The sequence below is a fragment of the Thermothelomyces heterothallicus genome (genome assembly GCF_042370625.1).
Source record: "Thermothelomyces heterothallicus CBS 202.75 unplaced genomic scaffold P884_scaffold_3, whole genome shotgun sequence".
Taxonomy (NCBI): domain Eukaryota; kingdom Fungi; phylum Ascomycota; class Sordariomycetes; order Sordariales; family Chaetomiaceae; genus Thermothelomyces; species Thermothelomyces heterothallicus.
Genome location: NW_027192564.1, coordinates 983,837 through 1,009,464, shown reverse-complemented (window position 1 = coordinate 1,009,464; position 25,628 = coordinate 983,837). Strand labels below are relative to the sequence as shown.

General features: G+C 56.9%; 10 protein-coding genes across 10 annotated transcripts; 4 read left to right on the top strand and 6 right to left on the bottom strand.

Moving 5' to 3' along the window:
- Positions 1-396: 396 nt before the first annotated feature.
- On the top strand, positions 397-2,778 carry P884DRAFT_315916 (uncharacterized protein). Its single transcript, XM_069445273.1, has 4 exons — positions 397-782; positions 848-978; positions 1,077-1,319; positions 1,368-2,778. The coding sequence occupies exons 1-4, from the start codon at positions 488-490 to the stop codon at positions 2,646-2,648; spliced, it is 1,950 nt and encodes a 649-aa protein (XP_069300640.1). The 5' UTR covers positions 397-487; the 3' UTR covers positions 2,649-2,778.
- Positions 2,779-3,669: 891 nt separating this feature from the next.
- P884DRAFT_79784 (vacuolar membrane protein-domain-containing protein) lies at positions 3,670-5,145 on the bottom strand. The gene is made up of 2 exons (XM_069446095.1): positions 4,511-5,145; positions 3,670-4,425 (listed from the first exon to the last, which is right to left on the bottom strand). The coding sequence occupies exons 1-2, from the start codon at positions 5,024-5,026 to the stop codon at positions 3,757-3,759; spliced, it is 1,185 nt and encodes a 394-aa protein (XP_069300639.1). The 5' UTR covers positions 5,027-5,145; the 3' UTR covers positions 3,670-3,756.
- A 1,685-nt stretch (positions 5,146-6,830) lies between these two features.
- Positions 6,831-7,360, bottom strand: P884DRAFT_297132 (uncharacterized protein; the record flags this gene model as incomplete). The annotated part of the gene is made up of 4 exons (XM_069444483.1): positions 6,831-6,931; positions 6,995-7,122; positions 7,180-7,236; positions 7,356-7,360. 4 exons carry the CDS (start codon positions 7,358-7,360, stop codon positions 6,831-6,833), a joined length of 291 nt encoding a protein of 96 aa, XP_069300638.1.
- Positions 7,361-8,441: 1,081 nt separating this feature from the next.
- P884DRAFT_79672 (uncharacterized protein) lies at positions 8,442-9,691 on the top strand. The gene is made up of 2 exons (XM_069446094.1): positions 8,442-8,728; positions 8,779-9,691. Exons 1-2 carry the CDS (start codon positions 8,646-8,648, stop codon positions 9,551-9,553), a joined length of 858 nt encoding a protein of 285 aa, XP_069300637.1. The 5' UTR covers positions 8,442-8,645; the 3' UTR covers positions 9,554-9,691.
- A 567-nt stretch (positions 9,692-10,258) lies between these two features.
- On the bottom strand, positions 10,259-12,111 carry P884DRAFT_237225 (P-loop containing nucleoside triphosphate hydrolase protein). The gene is made up of 4 exons (XM_069440027.1): positions 11,946-12,111; positions 11,771-11,862; positions 11,603-11,717; positions 10,259-11,541 (listed from the first exon to the last, which is right to left on the bottom strand). Exons 1-4 carry the CDS (start codon positions 11,946-11,948, stop codon positions 10,432-10,434), a joined length of 1,320 nt encoding a protein of 439 aa, XP_069300636.1. The 5' UTR covers positions 11,949-12,111; the 3' UTR covers positions 10,259-10,431.
- A 210-nt stretch (positions 12,112-12,321) lies between these two features.
- Positions 12,322-14,656, top strand: P884DRAFT_237223 (chaperonin Cpn60/TCP-1 family). The gene is made up of 4 exons (XM_069440026.1): positions 12,322-12,580; positions 12,643-12,694; positions 12,755-13,410; positions 13,508-14,656. Exons 1-4 carry the CDS (start codon positions 12,524-12,526, stop codon positions 14,348-14,350), a joined length of 1,608 nt encoding a protein of 535 aa, XP_069300635.1. The 5' UTR covers positions 12,322-12,523; the 3' UTR covers positions 14,351-14,656.
- A 310-nt stretch (positions 14,657-14,966) lies between these two features.
- On the bottom strand, positions 14,967-17,851 carry P884DRAFT_275175 (uncharacterized protein; the record flags this gene model as incomplete). The annotated part of the gene is made up of 3 exons (XM_069442815.1): positions 14,967-15,542; positions 15,627-17,611; positions 17,734-17,851. The coding sequence occupies 3 exons, from the start codon at positions 17,849-17,851 to the stop codon at positions 14,967-14,969; spliced, it is 2,679 nt and encodes an 892-aa protein (XP_069300634.1).
- Positions 17,852-18,981: 1,130 nt separating this feature from the next.
- P884DRAFT_237218 (TspO/MBR family-domain-containing protein) lies at positions 18,982-20,280 on the top strand. Its single transcript, XM_069440025.1, has 3 exons — positions 18,982-19,424; positions 19,514-19,668; positions 19,785-20,280. The coding sequence occupies exons 1-3, from the start codon at positions 19,313-19,315 to the stop codon at positions 20,109-20,111; spliced, it is 594 nt and encodes a 197-aa protein (XP_069300633.1). The 5' UTR covers positions 18,982-19,312; the 3' UTR covers positions 20,112-20,280.
- A 231-nt stretch (positions 20,281-20,511) lies between these two features.
- P884DRAFT_267209 (mitochondrial carrier domain-containing protein) lies at positions 20,512-21,665 on the bottom strand (the record flags this gene model as incomplete). Its single annotated transcript, XM_069442085.1, has 2 exons — positions 20,512-21,456; positions 21,543-21,665. 2 exons carry the CDS (start codon positions 21,663-21,665, stop codon positions 20,512-20,514), a joined length of 1,068 nt encoding a protein of 355 aa, XP_069300632.1.
- A 1,171-nt stretch (positions 21,666-22,836) lies between these two features.
- P884DRAFT_255598 (P-loop containing nucleoside triphosphate hydrolase protein) lies at positions 22,837-25,482 on the bottom strand. Its single transcript, XM_069441005.1, has one exon. It carries the CDS (start codon positions 25,366-25,368, stop codon positions 23,242-23,244), a length of 2,127 nt encoding a protein of 708 aa, XP_069300631.1. The 5' UTR covers positions 25,369-25,482; the 3' UTR covers positions 22,837-23,241.
- Positions 25,483-25,628: the final 146 nt, after the last annotated feature.

Below are 25,628 nucleotides of genomic sequence, written 5' to 3'. Positions count from 1 at the left end.
AAACTAGGCAAGTTAACGAACCCTTTGTTTTCGTCCGGTTCCTTCCTTCTCCGTGTCGCAAACCTGAGGTAATTCCTCGGCCAAGAACCTTGAAGGTTATTAGGCTTGTAGCTTCCTTTCCTGTTTACTATAAGCTTATATCTCCTGTTAGTGGTCTTACTGTCTTCTTATCTCAGCTGTCATCGAGTCATTTCTTCTACAGACACACACGCACGCACATACACACACACGCGCGCACACACACACACGCACACACACGCACGCACGCAACACTGCTACAGCCCTCTCTATCCTATTGTCGCTCGTTATTGGCTCTTGTAGCTCTTGACGTCGAGGCGTATTGAAAAATCGTCTCCCAGAAACAAACAAATAAAAAAATCGCCGGAAGTTTTCGTGTTTTATAATACTAAAGAGCTTTTGGAGCAGCAGACACTCCCCACCTTCAACAAGCCTCCGTTGATACATCTTGCAGAGGAGCACCGCGGCAATGGCGCGCTATCAAATGACTCTCCTCTTCCCGATCGTCTGCCTCGTCGGTGCTCTCGTTTCAGCCCAATATTCAGGCTACGACTATGGATTTGACGTCAAGAAGCGGGTCAAGCGCCAGCTCGGCCAACGTTCGGGCATGGTTGTGCAGGACAAGACTGGCAGCGAGATCCAGGTGCGCCAGGAAATTCGTCAACTTGAGCAGGACCATGACCTCTGGACCCTGTACATCCTAGGCTTGAGCATGCTGCAGTATACCGACCAGGAATCTCCCGTGTCTTATTATGGACTCGCGGGTTTGTGTTGCCTTGTTCGAACGTGTTTCGGCCAGTGATACTAACGAGATGACGGTCTATCCCAGGGATACACGGAATGCCTCACCAGACTTGGGGCGGCGTGGGATCAGTCACCGGAAACGAGAATACCGGGTATTGTACCCATTCGTCCGTCCTGTTCCCGACATGGCACCGGGCATACATGGCTCTATACGAGGTACGATAGCCTTCTTGTCATAGGGTGAGAAACGCGGTTATTAGGTTCCCGTATCGTATCTGACTTCAGCCCAGCAAGTTTTGCACGATCTAATCCAGATGATCGCCAAGTTCTGGCCCGAAAGTGAGAGACAGCGCTACGAGAGTGCCGCCCGCAGGTTCCGCCTCCCTTACTGGGACTGGGCGGCAAGCCCTCCTCCTGGACAAAGCGTTCTCCCTAAGAGCATTGGAGGAAGTCCGTTTGTTGATGTCAACGGACCGAATGGCTTGCAGCGGATCGCGAACCCCTTATTCAGCTACCAGTTCAACCCTCTCGATCAGAAGGCTTTTGAGTCCCCCCCTGTAAGCTTGGGTATATTCATAAACTTCACTCAATCTGACGAAGCACAGTGGAACGTCTGGACTCGAACTCTTAGAAGTCCATCAAGTGGCGGCCCTGACGCGCAGTCCAACAACACGCTCGTCGCCCTGAACCTCGATCGGAGTCGCGCCTCCATCGCTCAGCGGCTCTATGATTTATTTTCGCACAACGATAACTACACTCTGTTCAGCAACAATGCCATGGGGGGACAGGCTGAATCGGTAGAATCGCTGCACGATACCATCCATAGCTTAGTTGGCGGCCTCGGGCCTAGTCAGTCAGTACCTCAGCCTGGGCACATGACGTACATCCAGTGGTCGGCCTTCGATCCCGTCTTCTTCCTGCATCACTGTATGGTTGACCGGATTTTTGCCTTGTGGCAGGCGATTCGCCCCAACACTTGGGTTCCCTCGTCTCAAGCTCTGCTGGACTCGTACACCATTCGTAGGGGCCAGTCCATAGACTCTAGTACAGCACTCACTCCCTTCTTTTCCAACGACAACGGCACATTCTGGACTTCGGACGGCGTGCGCGACCACACAAGGTTCGGCTACACGTACGCCGAGTTGCTGCGCGGTCCCGTCACCGGCTCTTCAAACGATACCCTCTTAGCCGCATCTCAAATACGCATAGTAAAACAGGCCGTAAACCGCAAGTATGGCTCTTTCAGCCCGGCCTTCTTCTTTCTCGAAGAGCTTCGCATTCAAGGCGGCGCTGCCGTGGTAGGTGCCGGCTTCCGAAACAACCACAGGAAAACGGCGCCGCGCCATGGTCTACTGGAATCCAAAATCTTTGTTGCGGGGGGCAACGGCAACCGCTACTACGAGTGGAAGGTAGATGTGTGCGTAGGGCGCAACGGCAGCCAAGGTATTCTCGGCGGCGACGGAATTGACGGGTCTTCAATCAGTTTCTTCCTTGGCGACCTTTCTTTTCTTAACAATTTGTTGAATGACACCCAAGTCGGGACCATGGGCGTGTTTACCGCCGCTCGCTTGTCGCAACATGAACGGGCTGGTGGGCATGATGTGCCTATCTCAGGGAGCGTGCCTCTGACGGCCGCGCTGGTGAAGAAGATCTGCGAAGGCGAGCTCGCCGGGTTGGCTTCAGGACATGTGGTGCCGTACTTGAAGAGAAACCTGAAGATGGTGATGCGAGGGACCCAGAGAGCGGTGGTGGCGGGCACAGACGATAAGAAGATTTGTGAAACACTCTTGAGTCTTCGGATCGTTAGCTCGGTGGTTGAGGCGCCGTGGAGCGAGGATGAATTGCCGAAATGGGGAGAGGAAAGAGTAGAGTTTGATGTGTGCTGAGTGAGCTTGAACGACACCGATTTTGTTGAGGCTTGGAGAGGGTTTTGGTGGTAGTTGGTTTGCATTATGATGGCCAGATATGGACACCGACTGATGGAATATAACAAGGTGATTATGATTAAGGTTTAAGAGAGCTGTTATCCACTTGTTGAAAGACAGTTGTGTAGGCCCTCGGGTTTAAGCAGATTTCCCAATCTTACCTGCTTCCCTTCCCTAATCAGGTTGTTATAAAGACTGTTGGCTTGCTCTCAACGTTGGACAAACAGGTATCTGTTGAAAAGGCCTGAACTGATTACTGCTCACTTACCTAATATATCCCTTTCTTTCATGTGTTTTTGCTTTTTTTATTCTAACCCCTTCTTTTCACCTCTACTTCATTCTCTGATTGTACTGCTCTCGTCGTTGTTATGGCTTGGCCGAATTGAGGATATGGTTCCCAAAGGCAAAGATCCCATCAAGTTCCTGCCAGAAACATGACAACGCTCTCAGGACCCATGTGGGAACTCCTTCCACTTTGCCGTCTTCGGCCAGATATCAAGCACCAGCTCCGGGCACTACGACAAACCCGACATTGAATGTCTCCGTACAGTACACGGTGTCGCCAAGCAGGGCGAGAATTGTGGCATCTGAGGCTACCAGGCGACAGATAATTAGGATCATTGACACGGATTGTGCCCACTGGGGTGGGTAAAGCAAAGGCTGTCGAGGTTGGTCATCACAGCGACGTGGAACCAGAGTCAAAAGTGATGGCCTATTATCTGACAGGAGATGAGGAGGATGTTTGCCCTCGTGTCCTATTTCTTAGTTCCCGGACAATGCGAAAAAGAAGTTCACAAAAAAAAAAAAAGCACGCCTCTAAAAAAACAACCCAAAAATCGCTATGCGTCAAACCAACAACGACGAAACAACTAACTACTTCAATGACACGCCCATGAATGTCAGACCCCAGCGCCAGGAATAAAGAGAGAACACCAGGGAAGATGCCCTTAGGACTAGCAAGCAAGCAAGATGTGCCGATATGTACGCCTAGCACAGTCCACAACCCCAGAAAACCAAAGTCCACATCACTCCATGTATATGATGCATATAATGCAACAGCCCGTTCTGCTCACTCGGTGGGGAGCAGCTCCTTCGGCAGCGTCCCTCTGCTTGAAACGTGGCTCGAGTTGCTGCCGATCACCGTCTGGCTGTCGCCGTCCGCAGCCGGATCGTACTCGGCGTCCCGGCTTGAGCGCCGTCTCGTGACGGAATCGCGCCTCTCCATTCGCAGGGGCGAATCCCGGCCGGTGTTGAGGCTCTTCCGCGCATCGTCCTCGTCGTCGGTCTCGTCACTATCCGCTTCGCTGTCTGATCCAGCGAGCTCCTCGTACACGACGGACTCGCCAGCGCCGGCGCCGGCGTTCCCGTCAGCGGTGAGAGCCTCCTGCTTCTTGATGTACGAATCGATAATGTAGTACTGCAGGGCGTTCATGATGAGCGGGAACAGCATCATGACGAAAACAATTTGCAGCTTCTCGTTGCCCTCGGTCCAGCCGAGCGCCCAATCACCGACGCGTGGCAGCCAGGGAAGCATCATGAATAGGACAAGCACGACAAGCTTCATGCCCATGAGCCCGCAGAAGTAAATGATGCTCTGTTTGAGCCACCACCAGGCGTTTGGCGGTGTGCCGTAGTTGCCGCTCTGGATCGACTGGGGGGGGCTGCCGAGGGGCGTGAGAGCCACGAGGCGGGTCAGGAGGCGGACGATGAGGATGAGGATCGGTATGCCGAGAGTCGTCTGTGTTCGTCACGTTAGTCTAGTCCCGAGTTTCGAGCAGGCGAAAGCCTCTCCTTCGATTGGCTGGGGGAAGAAGCAGACTCACATCAATCCCGAGATTCAACAGATAGAACGAGCACGGATTCGGCACATAGCCTTCATCTTCCTCTCCTCTCACCGAGATGATACCACCTCGCCCGAAAACCCCCTCCAGAACGGCCCTCCTCACAACCCTCCCGTGCGCCACGGCGCTCGCGTCCGCCTCGATGCTGAACTTGCCGCTCGTCAGCAGCGACATGAAGACGTTGGCGCCGTGCACCAGCACGCTCCCAAAGACCTGCTTGGAGACGTCAAAGAACCAGATCTTGACGGGTCGCTGCGGCCGCTCGCGCCAGCGCTTGTACACGAGCGACAGCAGGGCCAACCCTCCCAGGGCCAGCTGAACGAAGATGGCGAACGAGCCCAGGAGGCTGCATTCTCCCGGCCGGGGCGGGCCCGCGGTGAGCGCGCCCGGGTCGGGCGTCGGGATGGATGTAGGAATAGAGGGAATAGAGGAGGAGAGGGCGGCAGCAGTGGTGGCGGGAGCGGCGGTGATCGAAGTGGTTGTGGTCGCGGGCGTCATTGTTCCTGGAAAGTCTCCCGATGCGTGTTCGACAATGATGAGGGTGGTGGTGGCGATAAAAGGATCGGCGGCGTCGACTTTCAGAATGGAAGGGTGGCGGAGGGCCGTCGAGAAGAGAGGGAGGAGGGGTCAGCAGACTTGATGCTGCTACCACTGCAAGCGTCGGGACTGCGACATCTGGAAGATGCAGCGGCAACTCTAAACAGGCGGCGGGCGAGAGAGGTTGGCGGAGACCAGATTCACACCCTCAAGCTTTTTGCATCCGAGCCCGTAGACATTCGAAGTGGAAAAGAAAAGCTAGCCCTGTTACGTTTGGCCGATCTCGTTCGCGTGGTTCCCAGTGTTTCACCGTGCTGAATCAAGGTTCCGCTCGGTCGGAAAGGCGCCTCGGTTAGCTGGCCTGGCGGTTGGTAAGGTGAGTACTCGAGATTGTATTGCATGAAACAAAATAACGAAAATGAAAAAGGGAACCGGAAAAAACGTATATAGAGCTCGGAGACAGAGAATAAATCGAAAAGCTACCGTTGCATAAGTCTGGTGCATGGGGGAAGGTCACAGATGAGAGAGCCTGGCCAGCGGGCAATGCACATGGCCAATGCCGAAACGCCCTTATTGCCAGCCAGCTGTTGGCCTGAAGTTGGGGCTTGTGTACAGTAGTTACAGCACGCTACAACTTACGAAGCACTTCTGCACACGTCCCTAAGTACTTGTACGGCCCGGATTAGGGAATTGTGGAGCCAAGTGATGGCCCACTGGTCAACGTCCCACAGCGGCTTCCCTAACATAGTACCCAGGGTGGATACCTCCCTTTATCCGGCTTCCTCCGTTCAGATGATGCCCGCCGGCTTCTCCACGGCCGGATCTGACACAATTCTTGGAGACGCGCGGGTTCCAGGCCGTTCAGACGGCACAGGTATCATCGAAATGCTGCTGGTAAATGATATCGCAGTACTTAAGCAGCATGTGATTTGGCGAGGCTTGCTCTGGCAACACTATTCACCGTTTCATTCTACGAAGTAGAAAGTGACGTAATTGTGGTGGTGGAGAAAAATCAAAACGGCAAACCAAACTGAACCGGGAGAGAGATGGTTCCCGTGTCTTGGTCTCCATTGACCATTGCAGTAAATGCGGCAAGGCAGGTACTGAGGCAGAACGCTGTCCCCAGGAGAAAGGAGGATTGCTGTCAAACACCACCGCTGTCCTCCACCCGCAGCTTGCTGCTATCTCCGGGCCTCCGAAGGCAATCAGTCCAGTCTGCGCCCAATGCCAACCTGGAAATCACCGAAGCAGAACCAAAGCATAAACAGGCAATAAAGTACTTTCCCTGATTGCCCTGTTCACGCCGGTAAGAACCCCCCAAGTAGAAAACAAATGCAAACTCCATCCTTTGATCCCCAGTCCCGGAAAACCTCAGCATCACCCGGGGAACATCAAGAAACGAAACCCTGATCGAATGAAAGTTGCTAGCTTCGTGAATGGAGCGACAGGCCCAAGCAGAGTTAAACCAGCATGTAACTACGCCAGGACGCTGTCAATGCGATGTGAAATTTCCTCGCGTGTCGAAAAAAACTGATGGCGATGAAGCCGCCTAGGCGCACTCTGGCACCGTCGGAAGTAGCTTGCGCACGAAGTGAGGCAGTCTGCGTGCATGTGAAGCGATGTCCGGTCTGCCTCTCTTGACAATTGACTTTGGCGCTTTGGGCGCCGAAGCCGCCCTTATCGTCGCGGAGGGAGTTGTCGGAGAAGACGGGCCTCCAGACAAGTTGTGTTGGCTCTGAAGGCTGTCCGCAGGCCCGTCTAACTGTCAATCGATCCCATGTTGCTGTTTCAGGCGTTCTAAATTCTCCTTGCGGGCGTCCAGGTCCTCTTTTGTGCGGTTCATCTTGTCGGGCTGATGGTATAGTACTGCGCGGGAGAGTTAGAGACGGAACGGGAACTCTGGACAACAGCCCGAAGATTCGAACATACCAACGAGGTAACGATTCTGGAAATTGTACCCGTTCAACTTGTCGCACGCCTGCTTCGCATCTAATACGTCCTCATAGACGACGAAGGCGGTGCCCTTGGTGTTGCTCGCGATGCCCTGGCGGACTTGCCTATAAATCCGCGTCAGCCAGATTGTAAAGGAGATCAACCCTGTAGAACTACCCTACCTGATGGGCCCGTACTTCCCAAAGAGGTCGAACAGTTCCTCTGGGGTGACGTTGTAGCTGGGATCGAGTCAGGACACAGGGCGTTCGAAAGGTCATATCGAACATGCGTAACGCTAGCGTACCTTAGATTCTTTACGAACAAAGCTCTGTCAATTGTTGATATTGTCAGCCAAGACGTCATGATGGAGCGAGGAAGGTCGGGGATGATGGGAAGGCCGAGACGGTCGCGTGGATGGCGGGCTGCGACTGGGTGGAGAACGGCAAGATGGCTCGACATCAAGGCAAAAGCGATGGGTGACTCACCGATTTACCTCTGGGCCAAGTTTGTTGGCACGACTCATATCTCGATGTCGATTTGCGTATTCTCGACTCGCTGTTGTAGTGTATGATACGTTTGATGGGGAGGTCGCGGGTGGATGCGGTCTGCAAGAGTGTTGGGAAGCTTGAAGTACGGGTCGACACGGAATCGAGGGAGAGAGAAGTTCGAAGGCGGAAGGAAGACAGGTGGGGCGGAGCCTTTTCTGGTCTAGTGTCACACGTGATATGTGGTCATGCGTGGGATTCACAATCATCACCAGCAGCCTCCGCAGCGCCTCACGAAATAGGAAAGAGCGCTTGGACGGTCCGACGAAGAAAATAGTTGTCTTTTGTCGGTTCTCACAAACACTGTAATGGTTTAAAGCCATTCATCATGCGTGCAGACACAGTGCGTACTGCCGAGTCTTGTTTAAGCTGACGCGGTCAGTGCGAGCAGAGGCGAGAAGCTTGGCAAACCGTCTTTCGGAGCATCACCAAGTGCTACGCTACAAAGTTACTTTGATCAACTCGAACTAGAACCTCATGCTTTCTCACTACAGTTGGCGTTAGAGCGAGACAGGCAAATATGTTTCTTGTATTGCAGGAAAGAGGAAAGGTGGAAGAAGGGGAGGGCAAGGAACAAGATTGTAAGTCTGCAATAGGATGGCAACTAACTCGGAAGCTCATAACGGTGAGACAGACTGTGATTGTATGTCCTGTCTGGCCTCAAGACCACCTAACACTAACTCAAGAGAGAGAGAGGAGTGCACTAACTAAGCTAGTGTACGGATTACAAGTATGCTCCTTGACGACGTGGCTCCTTGCCCGAGATTCGTTCAAGTCGGGACAATACAACCGTGGAGCGGAGCGACGCAGGGGCCACAAGCAGCCGGATAATGGCCCAATCTCTCGATTCGCTTCATGGTTGCACTTGAAAACGCGACTCGTTCAGGCACGGGGCAACGGCTGCAGGCGTCGGTGGAGCCCAGACCCTGAACTTCAGCTTTGGATGCGAACTTCAGTTAAGTTTGACGCCTCTGGGCTGCTGCTACCCTTTCCACACTCCTCGACAACCTTCAACGATCCGTCGTTCAACAACTCGCTATTTACTGCGATCTAAAGTCCGACCTGCTCGCCGCCATCAACGTCCGCTTGCATATCCCTTGAACATGCCTTCGGTCGCCCAGGAATCACCGACTGTTCAGTCCTCCAAGAAGCGGAGGCGGGACGATAACGATCACCAGATGCACCCGTATGCGAGCCTATTTCCGAAAGCCCCGGCCCCATTCTCACCTTCCATAGTGCCCCAAACAGCCCCCGTGGAATGTACGCAGACAAGACCTTCCACCATGGCGATTTCTTCCATCCCTCAACTCCATTGGCAGCTCGCAAAAGCCTTGCGCTCCCACCCGGAAAGCGGCCGCGCGCAGCTGTGGAAGCAGATTTCGAAGCAGACGGCGAATTGATGCGGCATCTTCCGTACTATACTCCTTCCAGAGAATTCCCACAAGAGGAACAACACCACTCGCACCAAGACTATCCGCAAGCCGAGCAACGAACTCGCAACGAGAAAATCTCCACCACAACATCATCAGGGACCTCGAGCCACACCTCCTCCGCACGTCTCATGAGCCGTTGCCACATCTGCTCCCGCAAACCCAACAAGAAATCTGATCTTGATTCCTTCGCCGACTGCCAAGGGTGCGGCCAGCGCACATGCTATGTATGCATTCGCGAGTGCCTCGGCTGGGGACTCGGTAGCGGTGCTCCCACAGGCAATGTACGGACGCAGACAGAACCTTCGTATCAGTTAGCGGCCACACTGTCGACGATATCAGCAACAGGGACACCTGTGGAGGAAGGGGAGGCATCCTTCACGATGCTTGACGCAGATGACGAAGACCAGCAACAACAACCGCAACGCGCCCAGAGCGAGGGCGGAACTTTACCAGCACAGGAACAAGGGTGGATGACAGGCTCGAAGCACAGGCAGGTTGTCTGCAGTCGGTGCTGTGTCGAAAGGGGAGAGGACGGCGAAGTGGTATGCTTGGGGTGTTTGCCGTTCGTTGAGGGCTGAACGAAAGAGGACCTGTTGTTCCATGATAAAAGCCTGTTGGGTTTGCATGGATGAGCTCGCGCGGCGTCCTCTGTGGAGAGATATCGGATTGCCTGTCCCCCCGGAGGGCGACTTTCCAACCTCCATCGACGACACTGGCCCCCCATTGACAGTCTGAACGGCTTCGGTGGGGTGGCCTACGATAAGGACAGGGATCCTCGTGGCCGATCAAAGCACCGCCCGGATACAAGTACGGAGGGGCCGGGCCGAGAGAACGCCTTAAGTGGAGAGGAGAAATGTTTTCAATCACCTTTCCAAAGACCGAGGACAACGACGCCTTCAGAGGTAGAGGATGCGACGAGAAGATACCAAAAGTGGCAACCGAAAGGAAAATAAGGCCAAGAAAGCGGGACGGATCTCGGGTCGGTGAATTGGGCAAGTCACAGACCGAGGATTGAGTGGAACTCAGGGACTGTCAGAGCATTTCCTGGGCATAGTAATAGTTGATAATTCACTCGAAAGAGAGAGGACGAGAAGGTGTTGGGATAGCTACATCAAGCTTAACCCCATCTATGCTTCATGCATAGCCCGATATATCTGGAAAGCAAGGCAGCGGAAAGGCCGGGGTTTGGTAGAGTTCCATGGAAGTAGCTAGCGCCCATCGTTTACAGCCCGGGGCACTGCGGCCAGTGACCCTATAGGCACGACGATAGGGCGTCCCGGAGTGGGAGAAATCACTGGGTAAGAAAAACCCAAACAATTAAATAACTCATTCAGCTCCATTCGCTCAGCATCATGCAAGGCATTGCTGGGCAGCCGTCGTTGCGGCTACCCGACAGTTCCCAGGGGAATGTAAGAAGCTCTATTCGTACAAACAAGAACGGGCTTCCTAGCCCACTCTAATTGTACTGCGCGTACGCCGCGGTCGAGTTAAACTTGAGGTTGCCTTTGATGACCTTGTCAACGGCGCTCAGGAAGTCCTTCTCGGTCGCCACCTTCCTCCTCGCCCGGATGGCGAACATGCCCGCCTCGGTACACACACTGCGCAACTCGGCGCCCGTGGCGTTGGGGCACAGGCGCGAGATGAGCTCCCACCGAATGTCGCGCTCGACCGACATGCTCTTGGCGTGGATCCGGAGAATGTTGGCGCGACCCTCAAGATCGGGTAGCGCGAACTCGATCTTGCGGTCGATACGGCCCGGTCGCATGAGGGCCGGGTCGAGCGTCGACGGCCGGTTGGTGGCGAACATGACCTTGATATTGCCACGGGCGTCGAAGCCGTCAAGCTGGGTGATGAGCTCCAGCATGGTTCTCTGCACCTCGTTGTCACCGCCGGCACCGTCGTCGAAACGGGCACCGCCGATGGCGTCGATTTCGTCGAAGAAGATGATGCAGGCCTTCTTCGTCCGCGCCATCTCGAAGAGCTCGCGTACCATTCTGGCGCCCTCGCCCACGTACTTTTGGACGAGCTCACTGCCAATGACACGAATGAAGGTAGCGTCTGTCCTGTTGGCCACAGCGCGCGCGCACAGGGTCTTGCCGGTACCGGGGGGCCCGTAGAGGAGAGCGCCCTTGGGTGGGTCGATACCCAGGTTGCCGAAGCGTTCGGGCGACAGCAGCGGCATCTCGACCACCTCGCGCAGCTTCTCTACTTGCTCCTTGCAACCACCAACATCGCCGTATGTGACGTCGGGCTTCTCTTCGACCGTCATCATGGTCACGCTGGCGTCGATCTTGGGCGGCAGCGGGAGGAGAATCTGGTACTTGTTCCGGTCGACGCCGACCCGCATTCCCTCCTCAATATCCGTCGGGCTGACGCGCTCGCCGAGCTGGACGACGAACTTGGCGATCTGCTTGACGTTGATGACATACTTGCTCTTGGACTCGTCCTTCTCGTCGGGGATGATCTTGGTGCACCGCGCTACCTGAAGCGGCTGCTCTTCTGACATCCTTTGGCGATCGGCGGCGATATCCCAGAGATGGGGTGGCGCAAGGCCGGTATCTGACTCCTAGAGAGGGACAGTCAGCGCGAATGTCCGAACGCGAAACCGTCGCCAAGTGCAGACGAACCTTGACGCCAATCTTCTCGTCCACGCTTTGTTGCTTCTCCTTTATTTGTTGCTCGAGCTTCTTGATGGCGGCACCGTACGGTGCGGCGCCGTATGTCTTGAGAACCTGAATATCCCTTCGTGCTGTCAGTTGCGAGTCGCGATGGCGGCGGTTCCGGGCGTGACCGACTCATCTGTCAAGGGCGTGATCTTCTTCTCCTCTATTTCGTCATCGGCGAAGTTCTTTCTGTACTTCTCCCAATTTGCACCTGTGGCAGAAGGCTATCCGAAGGTCAGCATGTTGAGGAGGCAACAGTCGGGATTCAGCGACCAAACCGCGGGGGTCGATGTTGGTTTCCGCGTACCATGATGACGACAGGGAGAAGCGCTGGCGACGGGAATCAAATCGCAAATCGACAAAATAATGCAAGAAAACTACAACAACTCTGTGCGCAATTGCCGAATACTCAACCCTGGTGGTGAGGGCGGCGGGAGAGCGTGGGAGTTCCGGTCGACTTTGGATGGTTTTGGTGGCGGTTATGGGAGAGCAACGAACCCAGAGGAACCTCGAGCTCGGGTTCCGTAATCCCATGCTGCCTTGGGCCCAGAGCTCTGCGAGGCTGAAGGCGGCCTAGCACGAAAACGGTTAGAGTTAACGATCTGGAGTCCCCCCACCTGCAGCCCACCTCCAGCTGGCTGCCCGGCCGCCTCCCCCCCCCCTCCCCCCCCAACTAGCGGATTGGGAAGAACTCCAGAACCCGACTGAAAAAAACCCGTCCCACATTGCAGTGCATTGCAGTGTATGTAATGTACCTGACCTTTGGCGGGGAGCTACCTGGAAGTCAACAGAAGAGAAATCACACCGCTCGTCGCGACAACACAACACGCCATCTTTTTTCTCGCCCGTTTCTCCCGCAGACGATAAGGAAATCAAGCTTTCACAATGGCCACTGCGACAGCAACAAAGGCGAGCGGAGGGGGTGGAAATGCGGCGTTCAGGGTACTTGCTCCCCGATGATGGCCTGTCCCGCCGAGCTGGGCGTTGCTGACCCTTGGATGCAGGACAAGGAGAAGCCGCTGGCTGTCCGGTCGTCCAACATCGTCGCCGCGAGAGGTACGCGAACTTTTGTGACGCCGCCGGGAAGCTTCGTCTTTGCTGACGAGATTTTTGCAGCCGTTGCCGACGCCATCAGGACATCGCTGGGCCCGCGGGGTATGGACAAGATGATTCGGAGTGGCAAGGGCGAAACCATCATCACCAACGACGGCAGCACAATGCTCAAGAGCATGTCGGTCATGCACCCCACAGCTAAGATGCTCGTCCAACTGTCCAACGCCCAAGACGTCGAGGCCGGTGACGGCACAACTTCGGTGGTGGTTATCTGCGGCAGCCTACTCGGCGCTGCCGACCGGTTACTGTCCAAGGGAATCCACCCTTCAGTCATTTCCGAGTCATTCCAGAGGGCAGCCGCCGCCGCCGTACAGGTTCTTCACGACATGTCACAACCCATCGCGCTCACAGACACCGCTGCCCTCCTTCAGGCCGCCAACACTTCCCTCTCCTCCAAGATCGTTTCCCAATACTCGAACCTCCTCGGGCCCATGGCTGTGAACGCAGTCACCAAGACGATAGATCTCAAGACGGCGGACAACGTTGACCTCAAGAACATTCGCATTGTCAAGAAGGTCGGCGGGACGATAGAGGACAGTGAGCTGGTCGACGGCCTGGTCCTGACACAGCCCGTGATCAAGAGCGCGGGAGGGCCGGTGCGGATGGAGAAGGCCAAGATCGGTCTGATCCAGTTCCAGCTGAGCCCGCCCAAGCCCGACGTACGTCCCTTCCTTGCCTTGATGACGAGCCCTTCGCCCCTCCTCTTTCTTTCCTCCCCTCCCGGTGCGTCAGGTCACTCTTGCTAATTCGCTCCAGATGGAAAACACCATTTCGGTTAACGACTACCGGCAAATGGACAAGATCGTCAAGGAGGAGCGCATGTACCTGCTGGAAATGGTCAAGAAGATTAAGAAGGCCAAGTGCAACGTCCTCTTTATCCAAAAGTCGATTCTCCGCGATGCCGTCAACGACTTGTCCCTGCACTTCCTCCAACGCCTCGGCATCCTCGCCGTCAAAGACATCGAGCGCGACGAGGTCGAGTTCATCTGCAAGTCGACCGGCTGCAAGCCCATCGCCGACATCAACAGCTTCACCGAGGACAAGCTCGGCAGCGCCGACCTGGTCGAGGAGGTCCAGAGCGCCGGCAGCCGCATGGTCAAGGTGACGGGCACCAAGTCGGCGGGCAAGACCGTCTCGGTCGTGGTCCGCGGCGCCAACAGCCTGATCCTGGACGAGGCGGAGCGGTCGCTGCACGACGCGCTCTGCGTGGTGCGCTGCCTGGTCAAGAAGAAGGCGCTCATCGCGGGCGGTGGCGCGGCCGAGATCGAGATCGCCTCGCAGCTCAGCAAGCAGGCCCGCGCGCTGACGGGCACCGAGGCCATCTGCTGGAAGGCGTTCGCCGACGCCATGGAGGTAATACCCACCACGCTGGCCGAGAACGCCGGCCTCAACAGCATCAAGGTCGTCACCGAACTGCGCCACCGCCACGAGCTGGGCGAGAAGAACGCCGGCGTCAGCATCAAGAGCGGCGGCATCAACGCCAACATTGCCAAGGAGAACGTGCTACAGCCGTTGCTCGTCAGCACGAGCGCCATCGAGCTGGCCGCCGAGACGGTCAAGATGATTCTGCGCATTGATGATATCGCGCTGAGCAGATAGATAGATTATAATCGAATGACACGAGACGAGGGGCTAGTTTCTGGATGGCAATCGGTCTGCATGTCAAGGACAAGGAATGGCAGGGCAAATAAACAGTTGTGCATGATCGAACCAAGGACTCGCTCTTGTAGGAAAAACCTAGTCCATGAACTCGCCAGCAAGGTTGGGTTTCTTGTCGCTGTATTATGACAGGCCTGTCTTACAGGCTGTACCCGAACTCGGCCTCGGCAGCTTTCCCCAGCTCGATTTTTTTAGGAGCTAGACACAGGGCACATACAGAAGGGAACTTGACGGCCATGCTTCCCCCACTTTTCAAAGTTGGATAATAGTTGTGAAAAACTCAAGAAACTTTCGCTGTCTGTCGGACCCTTATCTGTACAAAGCTCACACAAAGCCATTCCCCTCCGGAGTCCAAATGCAAATGAAACCCTTCAAGGTCACCGATTCCCATCAGAAGCCACCAAGATGTGTGAGTGTGTGTGAGTGTGTGAGACTGCTCCCTCATTGAGCTTCATGCCCCATAGCATCTTAGCAATCTTTCACCAGCGTATGGCGCCCTAGGTCTGCAGCCCCCAATGTACCACCCCTCACTCGACAAAGAGCCGGTGCAGAAGACTTAATAGTTGAGCTCTCCACCACCACCACCGGACACTTGATCCAGGTCCTCGTAGCTCTTGAGTGTCCGGCCCTGCACCGCCTCCCTCGGACCGACAGCTGCAACGCCGGCGCCGTCGCCCCATCTGTTAGCTGGCCCGCCACGACCGCGCCCGGCACCCATCGCACCGCCACCATCGCCGCCGTAACGCGAGTTGCCGCCGCGGCGGTCATATGGTCCGAACCGGTTCTGGAACCGGCTCCCGCCGCCGCTCGACATACCGCCGCCGCGACGGATCGGGCCGGCGCCTGCACCACGGTCGTCAACCCCGGTCCCGGGGTGCCAACTAGCTGGGTTGGGTAGCGGGTTCGCGCCGCCGGCGCCACTGCCGCCCATCATGCCGGGCGGGAACATGGCCATGGGGAAGCCCGGGAAGTTGAGCATGCTGTTCATGGCATAGTTTTGCAGATTAAAGCCGCGTGGGGTGCCCGTCGGCTGCTGACCGTTGGACTGGGGGAAGTGGCCATTGGAGTTCGCGTCAGTGCGCGAGGGCGCGATGTGCGCCGGGTCGAGCACATAGGCGTTGATCAATTGGAACTGCGCCGGGGAGTTAGCATGGGTAGACGGTAATCATGCATGCTAGCGTGTGGGGTGCGCATGACACGAGAGTGGCTCACTCACCTCTTCCTTGAGCTTCTCTAGCCACTCGGTGTGACGTTTCTCAACGTGTTTACGCCAAAAATGCTCCTCTTTGAAAAGCTTTGTGCACTCGGGGACCTTGCAGCGCCATTTGTGCTCGTCTTCCTGCTTGACGTACTTGCCCAGCTCGTCGTTGACTGCGTCTTCGACTGGCTTGCCGCCCAGCTTTCTGAGGTCGACTGTCTCGGGATGCAGGATCTGGTTGATTTTGTCCTCAAACGTCTTGACCCAGTTGTACGCCCGCTGCAGCTGTTGTTCGGCCTTGGAGGAGGCACGGAACTTGCGGTCCTCTTCGGGGGCCTCGCCCTCCTCAACCTCCTCGTCCTTACGCTTCTTGGACGGGAAGGGGTCGCCGTTCGCGCTGGCCTCAGCCACGGCCTTGGCTGCCGAGGACAAGGTGCTCCTAGGCCTCCGGAGATGGCCGCCCGGGCACTTGCGGGTTAACTCGTGAACCGAGTCGCTCTCAAACACACAGAAGAAGCAGAAGTTGAAGACGCGGCGGAGGTACTCGATAGTCAAGTCCAGCCGCTTCTTCTCCGCGAGGAGGTCGATGTCATCAACCTCATCATCCACCATTCCCTCTTCTTCATCGTCTTCGCCGTCCTCGGCCATTTCCTCATCTCCCTCTTCACGCTCCATATCCATGGATTCATCCAGGGTAATAGTCCGCTCCCGCTGCTTCTTTGGCCTCTTGACCGAGGTCACCGGGACCGCAGGTCGCAGCTTCCCTTCATCACGCAGCCTGTCAACATGGTCTTCAATCAGGCGGTTTGCGTTCAAGTCGGACCCTATGTCACTCTCGAACTTGGTAACGAGTTCTGTGGCAAGCTGGAGGTCTTTATGAATGCGCTCAGGGGCGGAGAAGAGATCCCAAAGCGCCTTCTTCCTGGGGTGTGAGGGTGGATTATGGACACCGACATGACAGGTGAAATCGCCACGCAGCTCGTCCTTGACGGTTTTCCCGTTGATGGCCTCGAGGGCCTTCTCGGCAGTTGAGACAGGAGCGGCAGGCTTGGACTCGCCGTCCTCGTCCCCGGCACCCTCGTTCTCCTCGGGAACGGGAGCCTCGGGAGCGGGGTGCAACATGATCCAACCGATCCTGTGATACCGCTTACTAGGATTTGGATCGCTCAAAGAGAGCCACTTGAAACCACCTTCACCCTCTCCGAGATGCTCCTTGCAAAAGGCCTCAAGATTTTGGCGGCTTACAGAGGGCGCGATGGTCTTGATGAGGAGAGTGGGCTGATCCAGGCTCTCATCCCGGATCTCGGTGGGCTGGGCTGGCACTAGATCGCCAACACCAAGAACTTCATTCGCAGCGGTCGCTTCGCCCTCCTCTTTCTCGGCCGCGCCGCCAGCTCCGTTGGTCTCGCTCTTGGGTATGCCCTCGAGGGAGAAGTCGTCAAAGACGCCCGAGGCGAGGTCCTGCTCCCAGCGGGCATAGGCGCCAAGACGTTGTTCGTTCAGCTGCTGGCGGAACGGGTCGCGAACTTCAGGCACGTAGCGTTCCTTGAACCACTGTTCTTCCTTGTGTTGTTTGACAAAGGCGTGTGCCATCTTCGCCTGGAGATCCTCTTTGTATTTGTCGTAGGCAGCTTGAATTTTGGCCTTTTCTTTCTCCCGCTCCTCCTGGGCTTCGCGCGGGCCTCTGGGACGCTCGGGTTCGCGGCGCCGGCCACTTTTCAGACGCTCCTTCTCCTCCTTTATTCTTTCATTTGCCCTCCACCATTCGCCAAACCACGAGAAGCCCACCTGATACGACAGCTTGAGCGGATCCGGAAGAGGGTTGTTCAGGGGCTGCGGCAGGGCGGAATCCTGCCCGGGCACGTAGCGATCAATAACCGGGTGGGGTGAGCGGCGGCTCCGGTCGTCGCGGTCGCGAGTGCCGGCATAGTCGTCACGGCCGCGCGCCCTGGGCTCGTAACGATCAACCGCGGGAGGGGATCGGGATCGGCGTCTGCTGCGGTCTGCAGCTGAGCAGATGTAAGCCAAGAAGAAAAACCAAAAAAAAAAAAAAAAAAAATAATAATGGGCGTGCAAAGATTGCCGGAACAGCAACCTGCAGTGAAACAGGAAGGGTCAAACGCACCAGGAGATCTGCCGTTGCGGTAGAAGCTGTCTCCTCTTTCATCCTTGATCCTCGTATCGTCGCGGCCACTCCAACGGTCGCCAGGAGAACGAGCAGACTCCCGATGGTATGAATCCATGGCGGCCTAGCGGGAAGATGATACTACTCGGCCGGCATTAAACTCGGTTGGCGGAAACTTGAGACGGATCGGGCGCTGCGCGAGGTCGAGGGAGGAATGAAAGGGATCGTGGCGGGCCGAGAGCGGCGCCTTCTTCTTATGTGTTGCCGCAGACTTCTTTGCCGCTGGTCAAGTGATTCCAGAAGTCGGTGATTTGGTTGTTTGTGGCGAGAGGTTACTGCTTGGCGACATGATTGCGGTTAGAAAGCAACGATTCAGCGACGAGGTGGACAGGGAGGAGCAGGCAGGGAGCGGTGACGGAGAACGGGGGGGCTATGCGAGCGGAAATGGAAGATCGACAATAAGGTGCAAGATTAAATTGACGAGTGAAGAAGATCGGTGCAATAGAAGGCTTCGGGGACTGGATGAGGTTTGGCCCGTGGCATCGCGACGATGCAAGGAGATTGATTGCAAGAGAGACGGGAGAAGAGGACCAGTCCTGACAAGCGAAGCCGACAGGGTGCTCAAGGGTGAAGCGCTAGAACAGGCGCAGACGAGAAGGGCAGTAGGGAGAATGAGAAGGGGGCAAGAATAGATAGAAGAGAAAGGTTCAACGAACAATTGATGGGATGAGTAATGGGCGACTGATACCTAGTCGCGAGGTTGATGCGCGCGTTGTTGGATGGGATCGCGAGCGTGAGGTTGCGGGATTGGGCCGGCGCAAGTGGACAGTTCAGCTCCACTAGGTGGTTGGCATCGTCACGTGTCGCACTCCAGCCAGGCCCCTTGCCATGCTGGAACCAAGGCAGTAGTAACTAATCCGTACTCTCGTATAACGCTAAAAGGAGTTGTAGTGCACCTAGTGCATCAAAGCAGTTACTCTACTACATAATATCGCCTGGCTCCTGCTATGCCGGCGCACCCTATAAAATGTTTATGGTGACTGTTGACCTCACAATTGTAGAAACAATTAACTATGCGCCTACGCCTAGTTAGTCTGCACTAGGTAACCAAGCATAGAACGGTACCTCACCTTAATCTTGCATCAGTTCCGTGTACGGATTACATACATACCTTGTATCTTCCGTATACGGAACACGGTTTATACGTATCACAGCTTCATCGCACTAGGGGTTCAGACCGCAACGAACAGCGAGGGAAACCATTTCGTCTTATTCCTTACTGAAAAGCGCGACGTTCATAATTGTCAGAAACACATTCTGGTTTGTTTTCTTCAGGCTCGATGCCCTCGGTTGATATCACTGATAGAGAGGAGAGATCATGGGAACTACCTGGGAGTTCGGGTGATGTCATACCCCCGAATCTTCGACCTTCCACATAACACCACCTTCACATCTGCTACTAGGTAGCGACCGGGAAAAAATCCGAAACACAACCCGCTTATCCTTCTTCAAGTCAATACTGCGACCGCATCCTTCTGTCTGTCACAGATTTCAGTTGTACACCGAAGAGCAGCCCAGAATGACGACCTACATACCCTCGCTCACTCTTCCGGACGCCGTCTTCAACAACGTCCCGGCCTCCATCCTCCTGCCCATCGCGCTCGGCTCAGCAGTGGGATATGCCACGAGACGTATGGATATGAGAACCCCCCGTGCTTCCCCCACGTCATGACCGTAATTCCCTGGTCCTGTTTTACAAGTAAGTTCTGACGTCTGGCAGCTGCGACAAACCGCCAGGAATCCCTCGCCCTGAACCAACCGCCCCTCCGTCCGCCGGCAGCCGTCTTCCCGCCCGTCTGGACCACGCTCTACGGGCTGATGGGCTATGCCGCTCACCGCGCCTTCAGCCTCGGAACCTCGCCTTTCAATAGCCCCGTAAGGCCCACCCCTTTCTCTCTTGTTCCCTTCCTACCCAGTCCCACCCCCACCCCCCGGGGCCCATTCCTCCTCCATTCGCTCATGATGTGCTGAACCTTCTTGCTTCGGGCTAGGGAACTATCTCCGCAGCGCGTCACGGCGCCACCCTCTACACGATCCAGCTGGGCATCAACCTTGCCTGGATGCCTCTTTTCTACGGCCTGAACCGCCCCGCCCTCGCGACCATCGACGCCGCCACCCTCTTCGGGATCAACTCGTACCTCGCCTGGCTGTGGGCGACCAAGGTGGACAACCTGTCGGGTTGGTTGCTGGCTCCTTACGTGGCCTGGCTCGGCTTCGCCACTTACCTCTCGTTCGGGACCGGGTATCTGAATAACTGGGACTTAAGTCCCACGTCTGCGGCGCGTGCGGGGGAGGGAGAGGGAAAGAAGAACGCGTAAGCATGGTGGAAGCAAAGCAGGTAGGGAAGGAATGCTCAACAGGGGGGAGAGACAAGGGAGAGATGGTAGGCAAGTAAAAAAAGGGAAGATGGGGATCCCCTCCTCCTCCTCTCCCCCGTGAGTAAAGCCAAGCTTTTCGTCCAATGTTTCCTGTATCATAAGCTAGCCTCTTTTTTCCGCCCAAATGGAAGAAGATTCGGTACCGCAACGCCCGCTGATGAAGAAATGGGATGCTCCATGTCTATGCCCGCCAGACCGCCCTTCCTCCTACCCCACCGTTCTATAAAAGACCCCCCCCGCGAGGAAGACCCTCCAAAATGAAAAGAAAACCGACATCATCACTACCCCCTTCCCCCCCAAAAAAAAAAAAAAACACCCCCCCAAACAACACCGCTGCTGATTATTGCATGGGTAGATACTTCTTCAACCCATCATAGACCATAAAGATGAACGCTGAGCTCGGCACCGACCTCAGGACGGTAATGCCGCACCCGCGATAGAAGCCCTTCAGGCCGGCCTGCTTCCACAGCGCGGCCGCCTCGCCGGCAAAGGTCCTCTGCTGCGCAGCGCTGCCGCCGAGCGGCGTGGTCTGCATGCGCGACTTGACCGTGTCGGCGGGGAAGAAGAGGAAGTTGTACGACATGCCGGCCGAGGCGCCCGCCACGGCCTGCTGCCACAGGGGCAGGGCGTCCGCCTGCCGCGCCCTCGCCCGCTCCTCCTCGGTCCGCGCCGCCCGCACGTTCCACTCCCGCATCAGCTTGGTCACCGTCTCCTTGGACCCGAACCAGGCGGCGCACCCGCCCGACTCGCGGATCAGCGTGCCCAGCTGGCCGTGCCAGAACCCGCGCAGGCCCTGGTGTCGCCAAATGTCCCGGATCACCGATATCGGCCTGAGCGGGGCCGCCTTGGCCGCGCTTCCCCCGCCGCCACTGCCACTGCCACTGCCACTGCCACTGCCGTTGTCCGCCTCGCGCGGCACCTGGATCTTGCACTTGACCAGCTCGACGGGGGTCAGGACGAACGAGGTCATGGTGCCGGAGAAGGCGCCCGTCATCCAGAGGGCCGACAGGGGCAGCGGCTGATCGCGCGGGCTGTAGCCGGAGGCGTAGATGGCGGCGCGGCCGAGGCGCTCCCAGAAGAAGAGGCTGCTGTTCTCGAGGGCTGCGCCGACGAGCGGCGCGCTGATGCCCCGGTACAGGCCGAGGAAGCCGTCGGCGCGGACGGACTGGCGAAAGCAGTCCAGTGGTCCTTTGTACTGGAGAGGCAGGTGGTCGGGCTGGGATTGGAGCCGGACCTTGACGGTGTCAAAGGGGTATTCAATGTATTTGCCCACCACGCCGGCGATCTGAGTATATATGTTAGGACGGATCCCTAATGTTGGGGAAAGGGAAGCAGAGCCGGGGAAGGGAATTAACGAGTGGGTAAACTTACAGAACCGTATAGTATATCCTCAACCGCATCCAATGCTGCTACCCTGGGCTTCAAATGTACCGGAGCGGAAGCAGTCTCCGGAAAGGCCTTGAGAGCGCCATCTTGGGATGTTGCTGGCTCCATGACAGTGGTGTTGTTCCGATCCAAGAGAGGAAAAAGAAAGGAACGAAAGAAGAGGAAGAAGAGGAAGAATATAAGAGCGATCGGAAATTGTCAAGAGTCAATCCCAACCGGCGGTGGCAGCGGCGGCAGCACCCGGTTCAAGCTAAGCCCTCCGTCCTAGGGGAAGTCGTGCGGTTCACGATCCACTGGGGAGTTGAGCAGTTGATTTGATGGCCCCCGGTTGATAATTTGAGACCGATTGCCGCCCGGGACGGAACGCACCGCAGAGGGCGACCGCTGAAGGGTCGGCAGGGCCTCTTTCAACCAAGAACAGGACAAGGAAACGGCAAGCCTGGTTTGCTTTGCTTTTTTTTCAAAGAGATGCAAGGTGAATGCAGCACGACCGTATCCGGTGCACGCAATTCACACAGCCAGCGCGGCGCGTGGTGACTTTTGGTCCCAAGTCACCGCTCAATGGCCTAGCATCCGGAGGGGGAAGGATGGGGGAAGGAAGGGAGGGAGGGCAAAAAGAATATGCCCGGCTTGCTTGTGATGGGAGGGTGCCCGATCAGCGGAGCAGGCACCACAACAATAAAAAGGTCCGGAGAGAGGTCAGAGGGCGGCGGTCTGGCTGCTTTTGTCGGCTGTTGAAGAGGACAAAATTGTCGAGACCGTCGGCACCTCGCCGGAGGGGATAAAAGGGAGCCGACAAGAGGGATTTCACGATTTCACGTCATACGACTCGGAGAGAGAGTCTCCTCCGTGCGCTGCTGGAGCTCCGGGCGGAATCCGCTCGGGAACATGATGGCGGTTGCAGTGGCACCGTCACGGTGACCGTGCATCGGCAGTGACGAGAGCACAAAATTTTTGAGGATAGGCCCCCGGCCCTCGGCGCGACAGGGATGCGGTGGGGCTATTGGCGGGGACACATCCTCACTAAAGCTCCAGACCGGGCCCGTGCCAGGGGTTAACCGCAGTCGTGCTTTTCTTATCAGATCTTCTGTCAGGATCCCTTCAAGCTGGGGGTTATGTAATTTTACAAAAGCAACTCAGAACGACTAACCGTAGCAGGGTAAACGCCCCGAAACTCGCTTGTGAAAGACACCAGGCGCTCCGTACTGCACCTGTACTGTGTAGGTACCTACTAGTATATAATAGTATATATATATATATATGTATATATATATACTCGGTACAAGGTGAGGGCACCTTTGGTACCCAACATACGAGTGCGAGGAAAGTACGAGGTACCTTGCTCGTGCTTGCTCGGCCACATGCCCTCCACGGCGACCCGCCATAACTAGACTGTTTGAATCGAGCCAAATTGATGTGGGTGGATGACGGGATAATACGGGAAGCAATCAAGGGCCAATGTCGCCGTACTCCACATTTGTTGGCATCTCCCGTCCCTCCATTATTACACTAGAGCTTCCTCTGTGGTTCACTTCTAGTAGGGCAAACTGCGAAAAGTCATTGCCTTGTGTTATGCAGCCGCCAGCGCATACCTATGCATGTTAGCTAGCTCATTGCCCGCCCGTCCCTAGTCTTAGACATGGGTCCCTTTCGTAGTAGCGTAGCACATTCGACACGATGCATTTCACTGCCATGACGCCCCCTTCCCGGCAAACCCCCCGCTCTCCTCCAGCTTCTTGCCCCCGCCGCGGGTCGGCTTGGACTGCGCGGCCTCGTGCCTCCGCAGCTCCTCGGGTACCTTGGATATTGACGATTTGGAAATGATCTGCTTCAGGTCGTACATGACGTCCGCGTCTTCGTTGCCCAGGAATGTGATCGCCACACCGCTCTTGCCGGCACGCCCCGTACGGCCGATACGGTGCGTGTATGCCTCGATGCTCGAGGGCATGTTGAAGTTGACGACCAGGGACACGTCCGCCACGTCGATACCGCGCCCCGCCAGGTCCGTGGCCACCAAGATGCTGGCCTGGCCGTTGCGGACCGACGCCAGGGCCGCCTCGCGCTGCTCCTGCGTCTTGCTGCCGTGGAGCGTGGCCGTGGAGAAGCCCCACGACTTGATGTCCTTGGCCACCATCTCGCAGTTGCGCTTGATGTTGACAAAGACGATGATGGGCGGCTTGAACTGGCCCGAACCGAGGATCTCCTGCAGGCGCCGCTTCCGCTTGTCCTCGCCCGCGATGAACTCGACGCGCTGCTCGACCGTGTCGACCGCCTCGCCGGCGTTGCCGATCGTCACGATGGCCGGGCGGCGGAGGTACTTCTTGGCGATCTTCTCCACGAGCGGCGGCATGGTCGCCGTGTACATCATGGTTTGGCGGTACCGGTCCTTGCCGCCGAGGTAGCGGCTCATGAGCTGCGAGTTCTCCGCCTCTTCCGTGTCCGGCTTCTCGTTGGCCACGGGGAGCGCGTCCAGGATCTTGGTCAGCGGCTCCTCGAACCCCTGGTCGATCATGCGGTCCGCCTCGTCCATGATGATGTAGCAGCACTGCGAGAACACGAGCAGCCGTCTCTCGAGGCAGTCCACCAGACGGCCGGGCGTCGCGACGATGATCTCGGCGCCGTTGCGGAGCGAGAACGCTTGCTCCTCCAGAGAGTGACCACCCACGATGCTGACCACGGTGAAACCGAGCGGGTCCGCGAACTTCCTCGCCTCCGACTCGATCTGCTGCACCAGTTCCCTCGTCGGCGCGAGAATGAGCGCATACGGGCCGTCGTTCTTGTTGTATTCCGTAAGAGGCGGGAGCTCCGAGATGTAGACGAGCAGCGGGAGGAGGAAGGCGGCCGTCTTACCCGAACCGGTAACGGCAACACCGATGAGGTCGCGCGCTTGCAGTGCGATCGGGATCGCCGCCCTCTGGATCGGGGTGGGCTCGTCGTAGCCGACGCTGTGGACGATGTCGAGCAGCCGCCGCGGCAGGTTCGACTCTTCCCAGCTGCGCATCGGATTCGGTATGGAGCCTCCCTTGGTGGCGATGCCAAAGTTCTCTTTGAAGATGCGCCAGTCGCGCTCCTTCATCTCCTCCAGCTTCTTCTCGGACCAGTGTTTGCCAAAGTTCTTGCGCTCTGCAATCTTCTTGACGCGCTCGTGCTGTTCCAAGAGCTTCCTCGCGCGCTCCTCGCCCGTCTCGGGGTCCGCACGCCGGATCGCCTCGGCCTTGCGCAACACCATCTCGTCCGTGTTCTCGTACCCCGTGAGCTTGTAGAGCGGCTCCGGGCGGTCTGCGTAGATGGGATCGTACGGCCGGCTGGTGTCGTCCTCGGGATCCCAGTCAAAGTTAAACTTGTTCGCCGCCGTTCGCTTCCTCTTCTTCTTGGCCGAGAAGGTCGACTGGTTGACCTCGGGGCCCATGTACCTCGCCCGCAGCTCTGCGGCATCCTTGCGCTCCATCTCGGCCCTCTTTTCTTCCTCGTCGTTCAGACGCCGACGTTTCCCAGCATGTCCATGATCGGCGGCGCCATCACCGGCATGTCGCATCGCCTTGGGCCCGGTGGGTATGTCATGCGGCGTTGATCGTCCGTTGTTGCCGTGCCCGTTCGCGTCGCCATTTGTCCCGTTGGTCGACGACTGTCGTCGTGCTATCAGGGCCTCTTCTCGCCGTTTCCGTTCCTCCTCTTCCTTGGCGGCCTTCTCTGCGGCCAAGCGCTCACGTTCCTTCTTCGGGATGAACCTGGGTTTGGCCGCCGCGGCCCTTTCGGCCTCCCTCTGGCGTAGCAGAGCCGGAAGGTCTGGGGGCAAGCGTCGTTTATCCATGGCAGGGCAGACGTGCAGCGACTGGCGATTGTCTCCGGGGTGGTGGATGGATGCCCGCGGTTCCGAGAGACGAGTGGTCTGCCTTGATGATGGACGGCGCGCAGCGGTTCGAAGTAATCCGTGTAACATGGGACCTAACCTTGCACTTCGTAAGTCATGTACGGAGGTATATTTGTATACCGTGCGGATATGAACCGTGCCCCACCGTTCTCTGGGCAGAGAGAGAGAGACTCTTGTCTCTCTGGTTGGCTGCCCGCACG